At 40.0% G+C, this 21,400-nt stretch overlaps 1 protein-coding gene across 1 annotated transcript in view; it reads left to right on the top strand.

The window, feature by feature from the left end:
* Positions 1-21,400, top strand: part of ahi1 (Abelson helper integration site 1) — a 258,275-nt gene that overhangs the window by 151,258 nt on the left and 85,617 nt on the right. The window contains exon 21 of the mRNA XM_060857049.1: positions 2,160-2,277. Within this exon, the coding sequence (XP_060713032.1) occupies positions 2,160-2,277 (118 nt within the window). The remainder of the gene's footprint in view (positions 1-2,159; positions 2,278-21,400) is intronic.

The raw sequence follows: 21,400 nt of genomic DNA, 5'->3' as shown, positions 1-21,400 counted from the left end.
AATTCATCTATCTTATTGCAAATATTGCATGCATTCAGATAAAGCGCCTTAAGTTTTGACTTATTAACCATTACTATTTACTTTGGTATTAATTTCTGCTGTCCTCTTCTGTGTATATTTTCTACCCCTTCCCGTCATACTTTGATTATTGTTTGCCTCTTAGCTACCCTGCATCTGTATTCTCTTGTTTCATTTTGATTTTTTTTAACCTTTCCTTCAATTAAACCCACCCTCATTAAATATCTTAAAGCCTTAGTTACTTAATTTGTTAGGGCACTGTTCCCAGCAATGATTCAAGTGAAACCTTTTCAAACAGAACTGCACTCTCTTTGCACAGTACTAGTTCCAGTGCCACATGGATCAGAACCTTCTCCAATTATTAAGCAATGCATTTACCTATTTAATCTTATTTACCCTAAAACAGACTAAATAAGATGCTTTTTAAATTAGTATAAATCAATTTGTCATTTTTTAGAAACATCAGGCAGAAAATGAGACATTGTCTTTTGGTTTAATTTTTTTTTGCTGATGGTATTTTTCCTCTTATACAAATTGATCCATAGCAGCTCGGAAGGGGAACTGTTTGTTGTCCCAGTGCCAGGCACTGTGGTCAGAGTGATAATATGTTGTTAAGTCTATAAATTTTTACCATCAACTAAGAACTAGGAAGTAGCATGCAATCTTGAATGTTGCAAGAGGTCCAAATAATGAAAAATACCCAATCTGGATTGTGAATGAAGGAACAGAAAGTGCTCATCCGGTGTGATAAAAATGATCTTTGATATTGACTTTTCACCAATTGGGTAGTTTTTGTAAATCCATTGAAAGTATGATATTGTTCAACAAGAGCTCTAAAAAGATCATATCAGAGGTAAATCTAATAATCCAGTAACTGAATGTTGACAAATGATGGTACTGGTAAATATGATTTTGTTTTGATTTCGTTTCTTTTGCCATATGAGCAAAATTCAAGACTGTATCTCATTTAGCCCAGTTTCAGATCCAAAAATAGTTTTCTTCATTGGTTGAAAGTTGATGATTTGCGTTGAAATACCCAGAAAAAGTATAATGATGGATGATGATCCTCACAGTTTCTGATAGTGATTTTTTTTTGTTGCCAATGCAGTGAAGAAACTTCTGGCTATAATTTTGAATGCAGGCTAGTTTCCAATGATCCAAAATATATTTATGCACAGTCGTAGCACAGACTAAAATATCATGCTGTACAGTTTGATGTTTATTCACTTGTGAAAACCATGGTGTTCCAATACTTAGTTAATAGACTAAGGTACCATGCCAGGTATTTCATGGAAACAGCACTTGCACCTATTGTGTCTACACCAACTTGTGTACAATTGTAAAAATTCCAAATTAACAATATGGCTACCACCAAAGTAAGACGGGAATGATTGTTTTGACACAATTTGAATGAATTTACAAACTTATAGTTTTTCATGTACTGTAAGGCTTTTTTTTGCTAAGGAATCTGCATTGTTACATTTAATTTTCAACTGAAAAGACAGGAACAAAACAGAAAAAGTCTATATAATCCCTAACTGTTTTGATATATCTTTTATCCACTGGAGTTAAATGATTTTAGAACAGAAGAAGCAACCACAGTGTCCTTTATTCTTTTAGCATATGCAAAAATTCTCCATGGATACTGTAACTCTACAGACTGAATCCATGCTAATATGCAAATAATTATATATTTAGTAGATTGTCTTTAGGCATTATTATTTTAGGAAAGTATTTTTTCTAATTATGTCTAGGAGTTTGACCTTTTCGATTTTTGTTACTAAGATGTTTCAGTGTATAGTCACACTTAAGCTTTTTTATGATTTTTTTTTTGTATGGTTGTATGCAATTTTTGTTCCTAAACTACCTTTCCTTTATCCCAGTATAATTATCCATTAATAGGACATATTAAAAGTTGTTTTTGGTGAATCAAGTCATTATTTATTCTGCATCCATAAGGTTGTTGATTTCAAAGTGATTCCCAGTATATATAACACCTTAAAAAGCAGAAATAAATCTATGGTCAATACCTGAACTGTTGGGATGTTATTTACTGATTGGCAGCATGTGCACCAAGACTTACGTCAGTGAATAACCCAGGAAATTGTGCTTTGGTTTCTGATTTGCCTTTCCTATTACAGACCCGGTCAAATCTCCTTCTTCCTGCACCATCACTGTTGTCGCCACACTCTAAGCTAAGGCTTCCAACTACTGTGGGTGCTCAGCTGTTATCGCAGCAGTCACTGACTTCACAGGCTGGTGAGTATTGTTTCTAATTTGGTTATGGTTTCAGTTTTTCTACCCGATTTTCTCCGAGGTTGATCATATAATGTCTATTATATATTTTATCATGAATTGTTTATTTGTCTCATTTGAGATAGAAAAAATGCACAACATTCTTTTACAAATAGGGTTGCTTTTAAAGATGGCAGTACTAGAAAAACACAAAAGTGGTAGCTGATGTGAATTTCAATCATGTTTTCTACTGCTTAAAATTTAGATGCCAAGAAAATATGCCTATAGGTGTTATGTAATGAAAACAGTGTTTTTAAGAGAAATTAGAATGCTGTACATTGATTGAGCAAAGGACTGTTTAATTTCAAAGCAATCTTTTTGTTGCCTTAAACTTGATAACTGTGTGATAACTGTAATAGATCTTTATCAAGTAATTTAATTCCATTTTATGTAAAGAATTACAAACTAAATAATGAGTGTAGAGTTACCCACTGAAAGAGTTAGCCAGTCACTTCCCACCTTTGGACGTCCTAGTTGTTTAGTAGATTTAGCATCAATTATGAATGATTCTAACACCTGACTTTGAAGTAATAGCATTCAATATGGTACATTTACGGTGTGACATCTGGTTTCAAACAAATCAGTGTTCATAATGAAATTACATATTTTTGGTTAATTTGCAAATAGCTGGTATGGGTAGAATATCTGAATCACTGCTAAAAACTATGTATGAAGTCAGAAACTAGACATCATAGTGTCACCATTTCTGTGAAACTGTTGGGAATGAGAAAACAAATTGTTTGACTTAAAGTGGTAACTTTATTCTCTCAAATAGAAAACAGAAAATGGTGAAGAAACTCAGCAGATCTAGAAGCATCTGTGGAGAGAGAAACAGAGTTAATGTTTCAAATCCAATATGACTCTTCTTGCTTTTATTGGAGCTATTTATTAATGCCTGAAAGGAAGAGAAAAAGCCCATTTAAAAATGTCAAATGAGATGACAAATGAAATGGGCCTGGGCACCAGGAATGCTTTGGGATAGTATGAGATGGTTATGATGGAGAGAGAGGTCGAGGGTATACACAGTAGTAAGTGTGGATCTCAGGACATGTCAGGGACAGCTGTTTGTCTTGAGGATGTCTGTAAATTTGAAACATGAAGGATGCAACTTCGATTGGTATCTATGTGGGGTAAAGCAGAGACAGAGACAGTCAACTGAGGCAGGGGATGTGGCTGGAAAAGCAAGGTTGGGCAAATACTTTATCAAACAGTAGGTGGAAATAGCAGTGAATGTGAAAGATAAAAATAGAAATCTCATTAGAGAGGAGAGAGAGTCTTTCACTGAAACATAAGCACCCAAAACTGCAGCTTTGATTTTAACAGTGTAATAAATTGCAACAAAATAAGAAGATAAAAGAGAAACCAAATTATTTACACTTAATGTGAATTTGATGATTTTGAAACACATGTAAATTCAATTAATTTCAACAGCAGTCTTTTATCTTACATTGGAGAGAATTCCCATCTCTATCATATCAGCAAGTTTAATTTCTGGTCTGACGAATCTGATAGCTTCTTCAATGAGTCTTCATACAACTGAGTTTAGACTTTAGCTTCGAATAACCCCTTCAGGGTTTTAACCAAAGACATCTGGTCTGGAATTTTCAAATTGAACTCCTTACACTGAGGTAACCTATTTTATAACTGGTCTAAAGTATATTTCTTCTTGAAGAGAAATTGCTTTACATATCCAGCTTCAACAAGACTTCTGCAAGACTGTAAACCAAAAACACTTTCCATGCTATGTGTTTCTCCTAAACCAAAAATAAAAATTCCTGATCCTACTAACAGAACCCAAACTGGATGTCACTGAGCAAGTTAATGCAGACACTTGCACTTTTGATGACACTTTCCGTCACTTTACTAATGATTGAGAGTAGACTGATCGAGTAGTGACTAACTGGGTTAGATTTGTCCTGTTTTTATGTACACGACATACCTGAGCAATCTTACATATTGTCAAGTAGATGTCAGTGTTGTAACTGAACTGGAACAGCTTGGCTAGGGAGTGGCAGGGATGAGCCTCCTCCTTTAGTTTGATTGTGTACCATCATTCACAATGGAGTATGGCAGAACGAATTTATTGTTTGTAAAATCACTTAGCTCTGTCTATCACTTGTGGCTTCTGCTATTTAACACATGAGTAACTTCACCAGGTTGACACCTCACGGTGCTGCTTCTGGCATGTTCTCCTGCACACTTCATTGAACCTACATTAATCCTCTTGCTCGATGATGATGGGGAGAGTGAGGAATATGCTAGGCCATGATTTTGCTGATTTGAATTAGAGTATATTTGTGCTGTTGCTGATGGGCCACACCTTGTCTGCCATTCTTATCTGGTCTGAACTTCAGGTCATTAAGGATCCACAACAAGATGATTGACTCTCAAGTACCCTCTGAATTTGCTTACTAGTAAGCCACTCAATTGAAAGGGCAATTTGGTATGGGTGACAAAATGGCTAGCCCTGCTAGTAAAGCTCACATACTATGAAAAAATAACCATATATCCAGTGTTTTCTCTTCTGTTACCTACCCAATGCCAAGATAATTTCTGACAATCACTGATCTTTCTTTATAAAATTTGGTTTACTGATTATATCACCTGCTTTTACATAACATAATCCTTTAACTGCAGGTTTAGCATGAACTGCCAAAGTTAACAAAAACCTGATATGTTTACAGACACAATAAGCTGAAATTCTCCATTTTTTGGCTCTATTATTTTCGCAGAGTTTCATAGTTTGCCCCAAAGCTTATGTGCCTTTTTTCAAGTATTCTTCTGCTGCTCACCCCATTAAGTTTGCATCTGGGCTCCACTAAGCCCTTATTGTTCCATCATGCGGGAGAACAGCAGAAGTACCTACTTCTGTCAGAGCCTCCTGCTGTTTATGGCACTTGAGACACATTTAAACCCCAGTTCAACAGCACTTCAGGCACTTTACTGACCTTTACACTTGGCTGTTCTACCATTGTTACCAAGAAAATGGCCCAGCAAGGGAAGCTGGTACGTGCTTTGCTGACATTGGACCTGGACTTCAACTGATATGACCAGCCTGCGTGGAGATGGCCACCTGGGTCAATGCTGGTTTCCAGGTGCAAAGAAAGCCCAGCAATATCAAAAGAAGGTCAGTGAACCTTTGTTCCCCACAATCTTCTCTCTGCTACCTTATACTACTCTAATTCTGCCACTGCCTTTACCTCCCACCAAGGCTAATGGTCTACCACTCTCACTATTGCATACAATATCTCAGCTACTTCATTCTCCCAAAATATTAACACTTCCTGTCTTCTGTGATTCCTACTGACTTAGTGGGTACACCTCACCATCTTTTCCCCCAACTGCACCAATACTGATTCCCCTTCCAAACACTTTTGTCTCAATCAGTCCTTATTTTTATCACAGTGCAGTGGAAAATGCGTACATTAAGGTAGAGAGAGTGGCCAACATTTGTGTGTTCACCCTCTACGAAGAGAAGATCCTTGAAATAGAAGGAGAAGACCATGACCACTCATGGAGAGCAATAAAGTAAGCTTCGTTGTGCTTTTCTGCACAGGGCTTCCTTTGTCGCGACTGTGAGCGTATCCATAGGTGACCTGTACTCTCTTGTGCAGATATTGGTACAGTGTCCACACAAGCCCCACCCAAAAGAGGGCAAGCCATGAACAACTCCTCCACTTCTAGGGGAGAAACTACATCCCTCAGAAGATGCACCAGCAAGGCTGTCTCCTGAACCTTCTACCAGCTCAGTTACTTGCAATTCAGTATGTTCTCTCTCCAGATTATGATCAAGAGCATATGCTAGTAAGCTCATCACTGGCATGTCTCAGCAGCTGGTTCAGGAAGAAATGTCCCAGGTCACTGGAATGTTGTTACTGGGCTATCAGAGGCCAGGCTACTACTCAGGCTCAGACATAAGACAACTCCATGGTATCTGCAGATTCATAGACATTTGCAGCATGGAAGGGAGATCATTTGGTCCATCATGTCAGGGTCGGTCAACAAAGATCTGACGGCACTAATCCCATTTTAAAATTTATGGCCCATAGGACCAGGGCTATGGCAACACTAGCACATATCTAAATATTGCTTAAATGTTACGTTAGCATCTCATACAACTGCCCTTTTGGGTAGTGATTTCCAAATTCCAAACCACCTTCTGAATGAAAAGAATCCTCCTCAACTCTCCTCTTAGTTTTCTAATGTGTAATCTGATTATTGATGTCTCTACTTACAGAATAAATGCTTTCCTATCTACTGTATGTATGCCTCTCATAATCTTGTACTCTTCTAGCAGGTCCCCATTCAACCTTTGTTGCTCCAAATAACCCTGGCCTATCCAATCTTCACTTATGTTTCAGAGCCTTCTGCCCAGTCAACCTCCTGGTAAATCTCCTCTGCATTGTGTCTAGTGCAATCACAGCCTTCCCGTATTATAATGACAAAAACTGAAAGCATATTCTATTTATGGCCGAACCAGCAGTTCGTACAGTTCTGTCATAACCCCCTTGCTCATGTATGCCTTGGCTACAAAAGGTAAATGTCCCATATTCCTTTTTAAGCATGTTAGCTTACTAAAAGCCTTGCTAAAGTCAATTTAGACTGCATCAAATTCATTACCATTATTGACATTCCAGCTTCCCCCCCCCACCTTAAATATTCAATCAAATTTATAAAATTAGACCTTCCCTTAACAAATCCATGCTGACTATTTCTAATTAATCTGAGTCTGTTCAAATGCAGATATATTCTGTCCCTCAGAATCCTTTCTAATAACTTCCCCACAACTGAGGTTAGACCGACTGCCCTGTGATTTCCTGGTTTTTCCCTTCTTCACTTTTTTAACAGTGTGACATGAATCTAATTGAGTTACGATCACTATCTCCAAAATGCTCATCCAATGATTAACCTTCCATCTGCTCTGCTCAGTTCTGAATATAGAGATCCAAAGGATAGACAAATGCATAGTCATGAGATCAACACTTCTAGTCATTGAAATGGAGGACAGAAGTCCTGTTTGAAGTTGTTGAACTCAGCGTTCAGTCCTGAAGGCTGTAAAGTGCCTACGTAAATGCTATTCATCCAGTTTACATTGAGCTTTGTTGGAACACTGTACCAAGCCCAGGGCAGAAATGTTAGTATTGAAGCAAGATGGTTCCCCTGGATCTTCACTTACTCCTGTTATAAGCCTTTTTTTGAGGGCTGCCCATTTACACTGTATCAATCAATTGTCTAAACCATCTTGTTCAATGAGTCATGATGTCAGGGTGACTATTGTCCCTTTGCCCACCTCCATTTCAAAGTTCCTTCTAAGAAGAAAAACCTTTTCATTTTCAAAACACTGCATTTAAAACAGGATAGTGTAGCAGCTGCCAGATCTTTTGTTTATGCTTATAAAAGGCTATTTATTATTGCACCGCTGTTAAATGAAATCTTGAGCTACACAGGCAATTCTACTTATGGAATACTAAGAGAACACAGTTTTAAATGGGACCCCAATTTCCAAAACTGCAAACAGAAATAAGGCTTTCTCATAGGACACAATGCACAATTGAATGAAGGCCTCACAGAAGGAAGGCCATGTGATGCCTTCATGTGAACCTCTGTCTTATTAAGCAGATCTATGAGAAAACAGTGAAAACTTCCTCTGCCTATTGTGTTCTGGCAACCTTTTTTTTATCCATAGTGCGCAGTTGAAATTTAATGGAAGATAATACACTTCAAGGTAACGGTCCTGAAAGTGAAATCCAGATTTCCCTCCTTCATATATTCTTATAAATAGCTGACCCTGTCAACCCCATGAGCTTTGAGGCTTTCCACATTTCCATCCAACATCTTATTTGACGGTAACATCTGCTTTCTCCATAAGCCCCTATCCTGCTGCAAATCAGGATGGTGATAACTTGTGCACCTTTGCCACCCTCAATACTCCAAGTTCTTGTGTTAAATCCCACCCTTACATTTGGAGTTGCCTCCTTATGAGTTATTATCCCTCTGTATCCCACTGTAATGGATGAAATCATCACATGAGTTTCCCATTTTGCCTACACATTGTCTGACCCTGAAAACCCTTCCAAACCAAGGAAATAAACACCCCCCCCCACCTCCACAAACACACTGACCGTGTGACCTGTGAGGTTAGCCCCAACAAAGCACAGCACATCTTCCCAACTGATGTCTCTACAGCTCTCCAACTGATTGAACTGTGATTCCCAGACTGGTTAGACTTAAAACTGCAAGACTATCTGTGGCCCAATCCACACATTCGAAGGACACAGATCCTTGGACCCTGGCGTAGCTAGACTGAGATAAGGCAATGCCTTCGGCTGAGTGTGACCCCAATTCCTTACTGACTATCGTCCTCTTTCACTTGACTAAGAACTGCTGACCTTGGAATTGGTTGAACTAACATGCAGTGTGTTACCACATAAGCAGCTGGCACATGCTGTAAATGTAACCTTGATGTAGCACAGTGTCATATAGTAAGATATCAACCCTCTTTACTGATCAGTATTGGCAACAATGGCAAGCTGCCTGTTCTAAGAAGCAAGTCATAGAAGGGATGCTGTAAGCCTCTGGTTCTCAATAAAGCAGCAATGTGTTAGAAACTAATATAATGCTGAGAAGCTGTGTCGTTCCAAATAGTCAGTGAGAACTAAGAATCAAACTTAAGAGCCATGAGATATATCCTGTACAGATACAAGGGATGGTGTGTCTTTACGTATGGAGTGACATGGCAAGAGCACTGCAGCATAAGGTGTCAGTGAACTCCAGAGTGCAGTAATGAAATACTGAATAGTATTCTGAGTTCGCCTGAGATCGGACATGATGATGTTGTGGGGCTGGTGCTTTGCCATCTTCTATGGATGAAGAGTGGAGGCAGTTGTTGCCCGGGGAACATGCCAGGAGTTGATATTGCGTGGAGGTGGCAGTCTGGAGAAGCAAGCATTTAACTCCAAAGTCTCCATGTGATTCCAGATCCACTGCAATATAGTTTAATCTTCAATTTCTTCCATTTTTAGTCATTTACAAGATGTGGATGTCACTGGCTAGGCTAATTGTCCAGAGGAGAGTTAAGGGTCAACCACATTATTGGAGGTCCGCGGTCACGAAGAGCCATGTAAAGATAGCAGATTTCAATCCCCAAAGAACATTAGTGAACCTGTTGGACATTAATAACAATTGACAATGGTTACTTGATTACCATTAGATTAGCTCTCTATTCGGATTTCTTGAATTCAAATTTCACCATTTGCCATCGTGGGATTTGAACCCAAGTCCCCAGAACATTACGACTGCACCACCTTCTTCCCTGAGCTCGTCTTCTGAAATTGCTGAGCAAGCCAGTTATCTTTGTATCTAACTGAAACAAAATTGGATAGAAGGCATGAAACTGGATGACTACACAGCATTGATGAAGGCATCAGAAACAACAACAGCACACGTAGACCTGTTGACCCTACAAGATGGCTCTAGCTAATATCTGAGGGCTAGAACCAAAATTGGGAGATCTGTTCCATAGATTATACAAGCAACAGTCTGATGTAGTCATCGTAACGAATCGTATCTTACAGACAATTTCCCAGGCACCACCATTACCACCTCTGTGTATGGGCCGAACAGACCACAAGCTGTGTCACTAAGATGGTATATATTCAGGAGGGATTTACCCTGGGAGCCTTTAATTCTGGACCCCATGAAATCTCATGGCATCAGGTCATTTCTTAGTATGGAAACCTCCTGCTTATTCTCACCAATTACACTGCCCTCTCTCCTTTCTCCCAGGCTAATGAATCCGTTCTCTTTAATGCTGAACACTCCTTGAGGGATGCCCTGAGGCTGGCAAGGTCACAGAAGGGCGAAGCCCACTGTGGTGTGGACCTTCAATGGCTGTCACCAAGTGTAGCTCAGCATGACAACTGATCACACTGATCAAATCCCAAAGCATGTGGCTGCTGTGTTAGATCTGCAGCGAGCAAGTGCTGAGGGAACCAACAAGAGGGCAAGCATACTTGCGCATTTCCTCATTATATATCACTAGCACCTAAAATGGTTCCCGTGGTGATCACACTGATGATCCTGCCAAGACCTGTCTGATTTGTAAACTTAGGCTGTTGTACACAGATTTATTTTGGACTACTCCTAGTAAGGCATACAGCTGCTCAGGAGTGCAGTCTATTTGCCTGTGACAGTATCAGTAGGAGTGACCATTACTCTTGTCCTTGTGGAGACAAAGCCCTACCTTCATGTTGAAGGTACCCACCATAGATAACACTATGGGCTAAAAATAACAGCAGAATTGTTTCTTAACCACAATGTGTAACCCTATGGCCAGGCATATCCTTCACTCTGCTGGTTGAAGTCATACCTGGCATAAAGGAAGATGGTTGTCATTATTGGAGGTCAATCACCAAAGTCCAGGACATCATTGCAGGAGTCTCTAGGACACTGTCGTAGACACATCCATCTTCAGCTGTTTCATTAATGATCTTCCCTACATCATAAAACAGAGATATTCACTAATGATTACACTGTGTTCAGCACCATTGTTGACTCATACTTTAGCTGTCTGTGTCCAAATGCAACAAGTCTGAACAAAATCCAGGTTTAGGCTGATACATGGTAAGTAACATTTATGCTACACAAATGCCAAACAATGACCATCTCCAGTAAGAGAGAATCCAACTAACCCTCTTGAAATTCAGTGGCATTGCCATTGCTGAATCCCTTATTATCAGCATCCTGTCAGTTACTATTGACCAGAAACTGAACTAGACCAGCCATGTATGTGGCTACATAAGCATAAGAGAGGCTTGGAATTTGGCAACTAACTTGCCTCCTGACTCCTTAAAGCCTGTCTACAAAGCACAAATCAGGAGTGTGATGGAATACTGTACATTTACCTTGATGTCTGCAGGTCTAACAACGCTGAAGAAATGTGACACCATCTACAAATAAGTAGCCCATTAAACTCAATTTGTACTTGTCATTAGGGTTCCTTAGTCAGCACCTTGCATCCCTGTGTCCTCTCCCACCTAGAAGGGCAAGGCAGCATATGATGAGAACACTACCCATGGCAAGTTTTTCTCCAAGTCATACGTAAGACCGTAGATGTCAGAGCAGTCCATCAAGTCTCCATCACTGTTCAGTTACATTGTGGCTGATCTGATAATCCTCAACTTAACCTTCCTGCCTTTTTCCAATATCCCTGATTATCTTAACAATTAAAAGTCTTATCTATGTAAGCTTTGAATATACGTAACAACCCAATAGCTCTCTGAGGTAAAGAATTAACAGATGCACTACACTGTGAGAGAGGAAATTTCTTCTCGTATCTGTCTTAAATTTACGACTCCTTGTTCTGATGTTATGCCCATAAGTCCTACACTGTTCCACCTGAGGAAACATCCTTTCCGTGTCTACCCTGTCAAGTCATCTAAGAACATTGTCTGTTCAATAAGGTCGCTGCTATTCTTCTAAATTCCAGTGAGTATGGGACCAAAGAACTTAACCTCTCCTCATAAGACCGTCCCTCCATACCTGGTATCAGATTAGTGATCCTTCTCAAGATTGGTTTCAATGCCAGCACATTTTTCCCTACATAGGGGCGCAACAATGTTCACAGCACTCCAGCTGTGGTCTGATTAGTGCCTTTATAATTTTGGCAAAACCTCCTTTATGCTGACATTGCCCTCACTTGGAACAATGTCATATTTCATTAATATAAAATAAATAATTGCAAATGCTGAAGATCTAAAGCAAAAGCAGAAATTGCTGGAGTAACTCAGCTGGTCTGGTAGTATCTGTGAAGAGAAAGCAAGTTAACATTTTGGTCCAGTGATCCTCAGAATTCAGAACTTTAAATCATATTTCCTTCTCAGTTGCTGGCTCAAAATCCTGGAACTCCTTTTGTAACAATTCTGTGGGTCCACCTATACCCTGTAGGCTTCAGCAATTCAAGAGGGCAGCTCACTACTGTCTTCTCAAGAATAATTGATGTTAGCCTTGTCAATGACTTCCACACCCGAAATTAATAATTAAAAAAAACACGATTTTCAAAGAAATACTAAAACAAAAAAAATTGAGTTGCCAAGCAAATGTATATGGAAATAAAATCCTTGATATTTTTGTGACATAAGTTAAGTGGATTGCCTCTGGCACAAATACCCGACAAGTAAAGGCTCAGATCTTTCAGTTAAATTTTGGAGTTGCGACCCACCTGAAATGGTGCCAGCAGTGATCACGTTGATGAACCTGCCAGGAACTGTCTGGTGTTTAAACCTGGACTATTTTACACAAAATTATTTAGGACATAGTGTCTGCTGAGGAGTGCAGTCTATTCCATCAAAAGGCATGTCAGAACCATTTCTGCACCTCCAGCACCCTCCCTCACCTTCCACCTGACAACGCACCATCCCAGCCCCAATGAATATCGCTGTGCTTTAGAGCACTATAAAATATTATATCTATATAATAGGTTTTATTTCAAATCAGATGTGATTGAGTACTGTGATCAAAAGAAGGACATTACAGCCAATAGATCATTTTTGAACAAGTATTGTGGCAAATAGAATGACTAAATCTAAACGTACAATATTTGTGATGAGACAAGTGAAATGATGTATTTTTAAAAAGTGAAATATATGTTCAGTTTAAAAGCTGGTTGAATTTACTATAGTACACAGCATACTGATCCAAATATTATTAGTTAGTCTTGACATTTTCATGTGCATTAAATCTTGGCTTTGGTTCTTGGTCAGGAGTGCTGTCCAAGAACCTGACTGCACATCTCCTTATTGGCCTTGCCAGATGATGAATACTGCAATTTTCCTGTTTTTAAGCTCTGCACATGTATTTGGTAGTGCCATTCAGCCATTTTGAATGATCATTGAAAGACCGTTCAAATGACAATTTCTTTGATGTATCTTAGGTTTCCTAGTTAATTTATTTTTGCTGCCAAGTTGTTTTGATTTTCGCATATGTTGATACTACTGATAAAGTTAATATTTATGCCCATCTCTAAAACTTCTTGAGAACATGTGGCGAGCCATCCTCTCAAAGAACAGCAATCCATATGGTGTCTGTTCACCCTTATTACTAAATGGTGAATTCCAGTATTTTGATCTAGCAACAACGAAGCCACGGCAAAATAGTTTCACATCTGAATGGCATGTGACTTAGACAGGAACTTGCATATGGTGATGCACTTGCTGGCCTTGTCCTTTTAGATGGTAGATGTTGTGGGTTAGAGGAATAACGGTGTGTTAGGCCTGTGGATGGTACATAATGTTGCCAAATAGACTTTGTGAAATCAGAAAGTCAGCTACTTAACAAAAGTAGAGTTTAGATTAGAGTGGTGCTGGAAAAGCACAGCAGGTCAGGCAGCATCCGAGGAGCAGGAAAATCGACGTTTCGGGCAAAAGCCCTTCGTCAGTTTTCCTGCTCTTTGGATGCTGTCTGACCTGCTGTGCTTTTCTAGTATCACTCTAATCTAAACTCTGGTTTCCAGCATCTGCAGTCCTCACGTTTGCCTACTTAACAAAAGTACCCAACCTCTGAAATGCTCATGTAGCCACAATATTTTTATGTGACTAGTCCAGTTAAATTGTTGGTCAAAGCTTAGTGTCATGAATGAGAAACTGAGGATAGCTTTCAGGAATCCCCCTCAATGAATTCAGTACAGAAGAACACACAGAATAAGAGCACAACTAGGACTTTCAGTCTTTCAAGCCTGTTCCACAATTAAATTAATGCTCTGAGAGAAAGAATTTCTTCTAATCCCTATCTTAAATAGGAAATCCCTTATTTTTAAACAATGTCGGATACATTTTTTGTATTCTCACTGTCAAGTCTTTCAGGATCTTTATATTTTCCATAAGGACACCTCTCATTCTTTTAAACTCCATTGGATACTGACTCATCTTGTCCAATCTTTCCTCATAATAGTGCCTTCTTCTCAGGACCCTGTTGAGTTAACCTTCCTGAACTGCTTGTAATGCAATTATGTCTTCAAAAAAAGAGACTAAAACTCTATACTCAACTCTAGATGTGATCTCACCACAAGCCATTTGCAACAGCACCAGAAAAATTCCTGAATTCATTTTCTATTTTCTTCCAATAAATGCCATCATTCCATTTGTCATCCTATTTAATTGCTGAACATCCATACCAAACATTTCTGGTTCATGTACCAAGACATCCAGACCCCTCTTTCCTTCTGTGTTCCACGATCTTTCTTTCTGTCTCTCTCTCTCTCTCTCAGTCTCATTCAACAATATGTTGTTTTCCTACTCTTCCCGCAAAAGTAGACAAATTCACATTTGCCTAAATCATACTCTGTCGCACAATTTTTTACTTACACACAACCTAGCCATATCTTTTTATAAACTCCTTATGCTCCCTTCACAACTTACTTTCCTACCTTCGTGTCATCAGCAAATTGAATGACTCTTCATCCTCCATGTCGAGAATGTGTTGCTGGAAAAGCACAGAAGCTCAGGCAGCTCCGAAAACCTGATGAAGGGCTTATGCACAAAAGATCGATTCCTCTGCTCCTCAGATGCTACCTGACCTGCTGAGCTTTTCCAGCAACACACTCTTGACTCTGATCTCCAGCATCTGCAGTCCTCACTTCCTCTTCATCCTCCATCCCTTTATTTATTCTTGGCAAACGGACATTGATGGCTAGGCCAGCAATAATTGATGTCCTGGGTTTTCCGGGAGAAGGAGTGGTGACCTGCCTTCTTGGATCATTGTAGACCTTGGGCTGTAAGAACACTCTCAGTGCTGTTAGGAAGGGAGTGCCACAATTTTGATCTGGCCACAGTGAAGGAACCATGATATAGTTCCAAGTGACGCTGTGTGGCTTGGAAGACAACTTGAGAGTAGAGATACTCCCATGCTGCGTTCTCAGTGGCAGAGGTCACAGGGCCTTGAAAGTGCTTTGGATGAGCCCTGGTGAGGTACTTGAGTGCATCTTGGAGATAGTACACACTGTTGATCGATCGTGAAGGGAGTAAATTGTCAAGGTGATTATTGGGGTGTCTAAATCAGACAGGCTATTTTGTCCTGGATGGTCATAGAGTCATAGAGATGTACAGCATGGAAACAGACCCTTCGGTCCAACCTGTCCATACAACCAGATATCCCAACAATCTAGTCCCACCTGCCAGCACCCGGCCCATATCCCTCCAAACCCTTCCTATTCATATACCCATCCAAATGCCTCTTAAATGTTGCATTTGTACCAGCCTCCACCACATCCTCTGGCAGCTCATTCCATACATATACCACCCTCTGCGTGAAAAGTTGCCCCTTAGGTCTCTTTTATATCTTTCCCCTCTCACCCTAAACCTATGCCCTCTAGTTCTGGACTCCCCGATCCCAAGGAAAAGACATCTATTTATCCTATCCATACCCCTCTTAATTTTGTGAACCTCTATAAGGTCACCCCTCAACCTCCAATGCTCCAGGGAAAACAGCCCCAACCTGTTCAGCCTCTCCCTATAGCTCAAATCCTCCAACCCTGGTAAATCCTTTCTGAACCCTTTCATGTTTCATAACATCTTTCTGATAGGATGGAGACCAGAATTGCAGGCAATATTCCAACAGTAGCCTAACCAATGTCCTGTACAACCGCAACATGACCTCCTAACTCAATACTCTGACCAATAAAGAAAAGCAGATCAAATGCCTTCTTCACTATCCTATCTACCTGCAACTCCACTTTCAAGGAGCTATGAACCTGCACTCCAAGGCCTCTTTGTTCAGCAATACTCCCTGGGACCTTACCATAAAGTGTATAAGTCCTGCTAAGATTTGCTTTCCCAAAATGCAGCACACCGCATTTATCTGAATTAAACTTCATCTGCCATTTCTCAGCCCATTGGCCCATCTGGTCAAGATCCTGTTGTAATCTGAGGTAACCCTCTTTGCTGTCCACTACACCTCCAATTTTGGTGTCATCTGCAAACTTACTAACTGTACCTCTTATGCACGCTGTCAAGGAAAGGCCGCCAGCATTCTCAAAGATCCATCCCACCCTGGCAATGATGTTCTACAGCCTCTGCCATCGGGGAGAAGGGACAGAAGCCTGAACACACGTACCAGCCAGTTTCAAAGCAGTTTCTACCCACTGTTGTTAGAATACTGAATGGACTCACAAACTCTTAACATTCGCCTGTACTTGTGTTTTGTATTTTGCCGCTGTTTACCTATTATTTATTTATCTATGCTATTTAACTATGTGATCTGCCTGTACTGCTTACAAAACAAAGCTTTTCACTGTGCCTCAGTACACATGACAATAAATTCAATTCAATTCAATTCTTGCTGCAAGATTCCTCACCTCTGGCCTGCTGTTGTAGCCACAGCATTTATATAGTTAATCCAGTTCTGACTTTATGATGGTGAGAAGCCCATTGATATAGTAGCTGAGTGGGACTAAAATGATTGTTCTCCACCAACCATAAAAATCTTCTTTTAGAGTCATAGTTGTACAGCACAGAAACAGACCCTTTGGTCCAATACGTCCATTCCAACCAGATATCCTAAATTAATCTGGTCCCATTTGCCTGAGTTTGGCCCCTAGTCCTATATCCATCCAGATTCCTTTTAAATGTTGTTATTGTTCCAGCCTCCACCATTTCCTCCGGCAGTTCATTTCAGACACAAACCACTCTCATGAAAAAGTTGCCCTTTGAGTCCCTTCTAAATCTTTCCCGCCTCTCCTTAACTCTATGCCCTCTAGTTTTGGACTCTACCACCTGGGAACAGGCCTTGGCTATTCACCCTATCCTTGCCCCTCATTTTATAAATATAAGGTAACTCCTCAATCTCCGATGCTCCAAGGAAAATACAGCTCAAACCCTCCAATCCTGGCATCATCCTTGTAAATCTTTTCAGAACCCTTTCAAATTTCACAACATCTTTCCTTTCGCAGGGAGACCAGAATTGCACGGATCATTCCAAAAGCAGCCCAACCAATGTCCTGTATAGCTGCAACATGAGCTCCCAACTCCTATACTCAATGCATTGACCAGTAGAGGCAACATACCAAGTGCCTTCTTCACTATCCTATCTAACTGGGACTCCACTTTCAAGGTACTATTAACCTGCATTCTGAGACCTCTTAGTTCAACAACACTCCCCAGGACCTTACCATTAAGTGCATATGTCCTACCCTGAATTGCCTTTCCAAAATTCTACTAGATATGAACATGGAACATGAAAGCGCAGTACAAGCAGCCCTTGATGTTGCACCGACCTGTGGAACCAATCTGAAGCCCATCTAACCTACATATTCCATTCTTGTCCATATGTCTATCCAATGACATTTAAATGCCCGTAAAGTTGGCGAGTTTACTACTGTTGCAGGCAGTGTGTTCGACGCCCCGACTACTCTCTGAGTAAAGAAACTACGTTTGACATCCGTCCTATATCTATCATTCCTCAATTTAAAGCTATGTCCCTTCGTGATAGCCGTTGCCATCTGAGGAAAATGGCTCTCACTGTCCAACCTATCTAACCCACTGATTATCTTATGTTCTCTATTAAGTCACCTCTCAGCCTTTTTCTGTCTAACAAAAACAGCCTCAAGTCCCTCAGCCTTACCTTGTAAGGTCTTCCCTCCATACCAGGAAACATCCTCGTAAATCTTCTCTGAACCCTTTCCGAAGCTTCCACATCTTCCCTATAATGCAGTGACCAGAACCCTATGCAATACTCCAAATGTGGCCACACCAGAGTTTTGTACAGCTGCAGCACGATCTCATGGTTCCGAAACTCAATCCCTCTACCAATAAAAGCTAGCACACCATATGCCTTCTTAACAACCCTGTCAACCTGCGTAGCAACTTTCAAGGACCTATGGAATTGTGTCTCTGCTCATCTACACTACCAAGAATCTTACCATTCGCCCAGTACTCTGCATTCCTGTAACTCCTTCCAAAGTGAATCACCTCACACTTTTGCCACCTCTCAGCCCAGCTCTGCAGCTTATCTATGCCTCTGTGTAATCAACAACATCCTTTGTTACTATCCGCAACACCACCAACCTTAATGTCATCTGTAAATTTACTAACCTATCCTTCTGTGCCCTCATCCAGGTCATTTATAAAAATGACAAGAACAGTGGCCTCAATTAGTAATTGAACTCCAGGATGAATATTTCCCATCAACCACCATCTTCTGTCTTCTTTCAGCTAGATCTGATCCAAACTGATAAATCACCCTCAATCCCCTGCCTCTGCATTTTGTGCAATAGCGTACCATGGGGAATTTTATCAAATGCCTTATGAAATACATATACATCACATTAATTGCTTTACCCTCATCCACCTGTTTGGTCACCTTCTCTATGAGGCACGACCTACCCTTCACAAAACTGTGTTGACTATCCCTAATCAATGTATTCCTTTCTGGATGATTATAAATCCTATCTCTTATAACCCTTTCCAACACTTTACCCACAACTAAAGTAAGGCACACAGGTCTGTAATTTACGGGGTTGTCTCTATTCCCCTTCTTGAATGAGGGAACAACATTTGCTATCCTCCAGTCTTCTGGCTCTATTCCTGTAGAAATGATGACATAAAGATCAAAACCAAAACAGCAATCTCCTCCCTGGCTTCCCAGAGAATCCTAGAATTAATCCCATCCGGTCCAGGGGACTTATCTAATTTTAATACTTTCCAGAATTGCTAATACCTCCTCCTTATGCACCTCAATCCCATCTAGTCTAGTAGCCTGTATCTCAGTATCTCCTCGACCACATTATCTTTTCTGGTGTGAATATTGATGAAAAGTATTCATTTAGCACTGCCTCCTCTGACTCCACACACAACTTCCCATTACTATGCTTGATTGTCCCTAATCTTACTCGAATCAATCTTTTATTCCTGATATACCTATAGAAAGCCTTAGAGGTTTTCTTGATCCTATCCGCCAACATCTTCTCATGTCCCCTCCTGGCTCTTCTTAGCTCTCTCTTTAGGTCTTTCCTGGCTAACTTGTAACTCTCAAGCATCCTAACTTAGCCATCACATCTCATTCTAACATAAGCCTTCTTCTTCCTATTGACAAGAGATTCAACTTCCTTAGTAAACCATGCCTTCCGTGCTCAACACCTTCCTCTCTGCCTGACTGGTACATACTTATCAAGGACCCGCAGTAGCTGGTTCTTGAATAAGTTCCACATTTCAACTGTGCCCTACCCCTGCAGTTTTCTTCCCCATCCAATGCATCCTAAATCTTGCCTAATTGCATCATAATTGCCTTCCCCCCAGCTATAACATTTGCCCTGTGGGATATACCTATCCCTTTCCATAACTAAATATAACCGAATTGTGGTCACTATTACCAAAGTGTTCACCAGCCTCCAAATCTAACCCCTGGCTAGGTTCATAACCCAGTACCAAATCTAATATGACCTCGCCCCTAATTGGCTTGTCTACATACTGTGTCAGGATATCCTCCTGCACACATTGGACAAAAAATGATTTTGATTCCAGCCAGCTGAGAGAGCTCCCCTGCACCCAGAACAAAATTCCCATTGATTCCAATTTTCCTTGGGCTGATGCCCTACTCAATGAAATGCTGCCTTGTTATATATTGTAACTAACTGTGATAAATAGCTAAGGCCTCTGCACTGATATCTGTGGAGACCTGTGACCTTCACTCATTTCATCTTGCCAACCTAAAGTGACCCATTTATGCCAGCATTCTTTTTACTATTAGCTCATTAATTCTCTATCCATGCTAATATTTTACCCCTTACTCCATGAGCTCTTATTTTGTAATCTCTAATGTGATAATTGCCTTCTGGAAATTTCAGACCGTCACATCCAGAATTTCACTTTTACCCATGTTGCTTGTTATTTCCTCAAAGAATTTTTCATAAATCAGTCAAACTTGATTTCCCTTTCAATAAATCATGTCGACCCTGCCTGATTATGTTGAGATTTTTTAAGTACCCTGCAGTGTCCTCCTTAACAATAGATTCCAGCATTTTCCCTGTGACAGGAGAATCTGCAGTTTCTTGCTTTCCATTTACATCTTTTCTTAAATACAGAATTTACCTTTGCTATTTTTCAATTTAATGGGACCTTTACAGCATCTAAACAAATTTGGAAAATTAACATCAATGCACTTACCATCTCAGTTCCTTTCGAACCTTAGGAAGAAGTCCATCAGAACCTGGGAACCTGTCAGCTTTAAGTTCTAATAATCTTCTCAGTGACCGTATTCTGCCAATTGTGATTGCTGTGAGTTTGTCTCACACTTTCACCTCTTCATTTACAATTATTTCTTGGACTTTATTTGTATTCTGTGCACTGAAAGCACCGTTTCTTTATTTTCTATTTTTAGTTGCCGAACATTCTATCTCGAAGAGCTTAATGCACAGTTTAGTTATTCCTTTTCCCTTTTAAATGCCTATAGAAGTTCTGACCATCTGGTTTTATATTTATGATTAGCTTTCTCTTGTGATCTAATTGCTTCCGTCTTTTCAGTCATTCTTTGTTGCTTTTTATATTCTGCCAATCTTCACAGAACTGTGCACTTTTTCTTTCAATATGATAATGCTTTTTTTCCTCTAGAAGTTTCTTTTTCTCTCTTGAATGTATCTTTGCTGAGTATCATAATATATCTCTTAAATGTCTACTCCTGCATCACCATTGACCTATCAATTAGCCTAGTTTCCAATATTTTAATATAAGACATAAGGATCAATGAATGTTGTGAAAGAACACCAGAGGTAATAACATTTCACCCATAAGTATGCCACATCTATTGCCATATGTCTGGTTGTAGCTAATTAATGTTAGAAAATTGACACCACAGTCTTTAGCTCAAAGGGAGGAAGTTGCAAATACATGTCATTCCATTTTAAGAGTAATTTTGACAACATCACAATACGGGATTATCACTACAGTGGCAGTCAAGGTAGCAATGATTTATTTAAGTACATGGGATATCTTCAATGTCAGCCAATTTGCTGCAGAGACTTGCCAATTCAGACAATTAATTAATTTGCCAACATGAAAGCATGCCACAATTTTGGTGCTGGACAAGGGCATTCCATGTAGCC

Source organism: Hemiscyllium ocellatum, chromosome 3 (genome assembly GCF_020745735.1).
Source record: "Hemiscyllium ocellatum isolate sHemOce1 chromosome 3, sHemOce1.pat.X.cur, whole genome shotgun sequence".
Classification (NCBI taxonomy): Eukaryota; Metazoa; Chordata; class Chondrichthyes; order Orectolobiformes; family Hemiscylliidae; genus Hemiscyllium; species Hemiscyllium ocellatum.
This window is presented reverse-complemented; position numbering and strand designations above follow the sequence as displayed.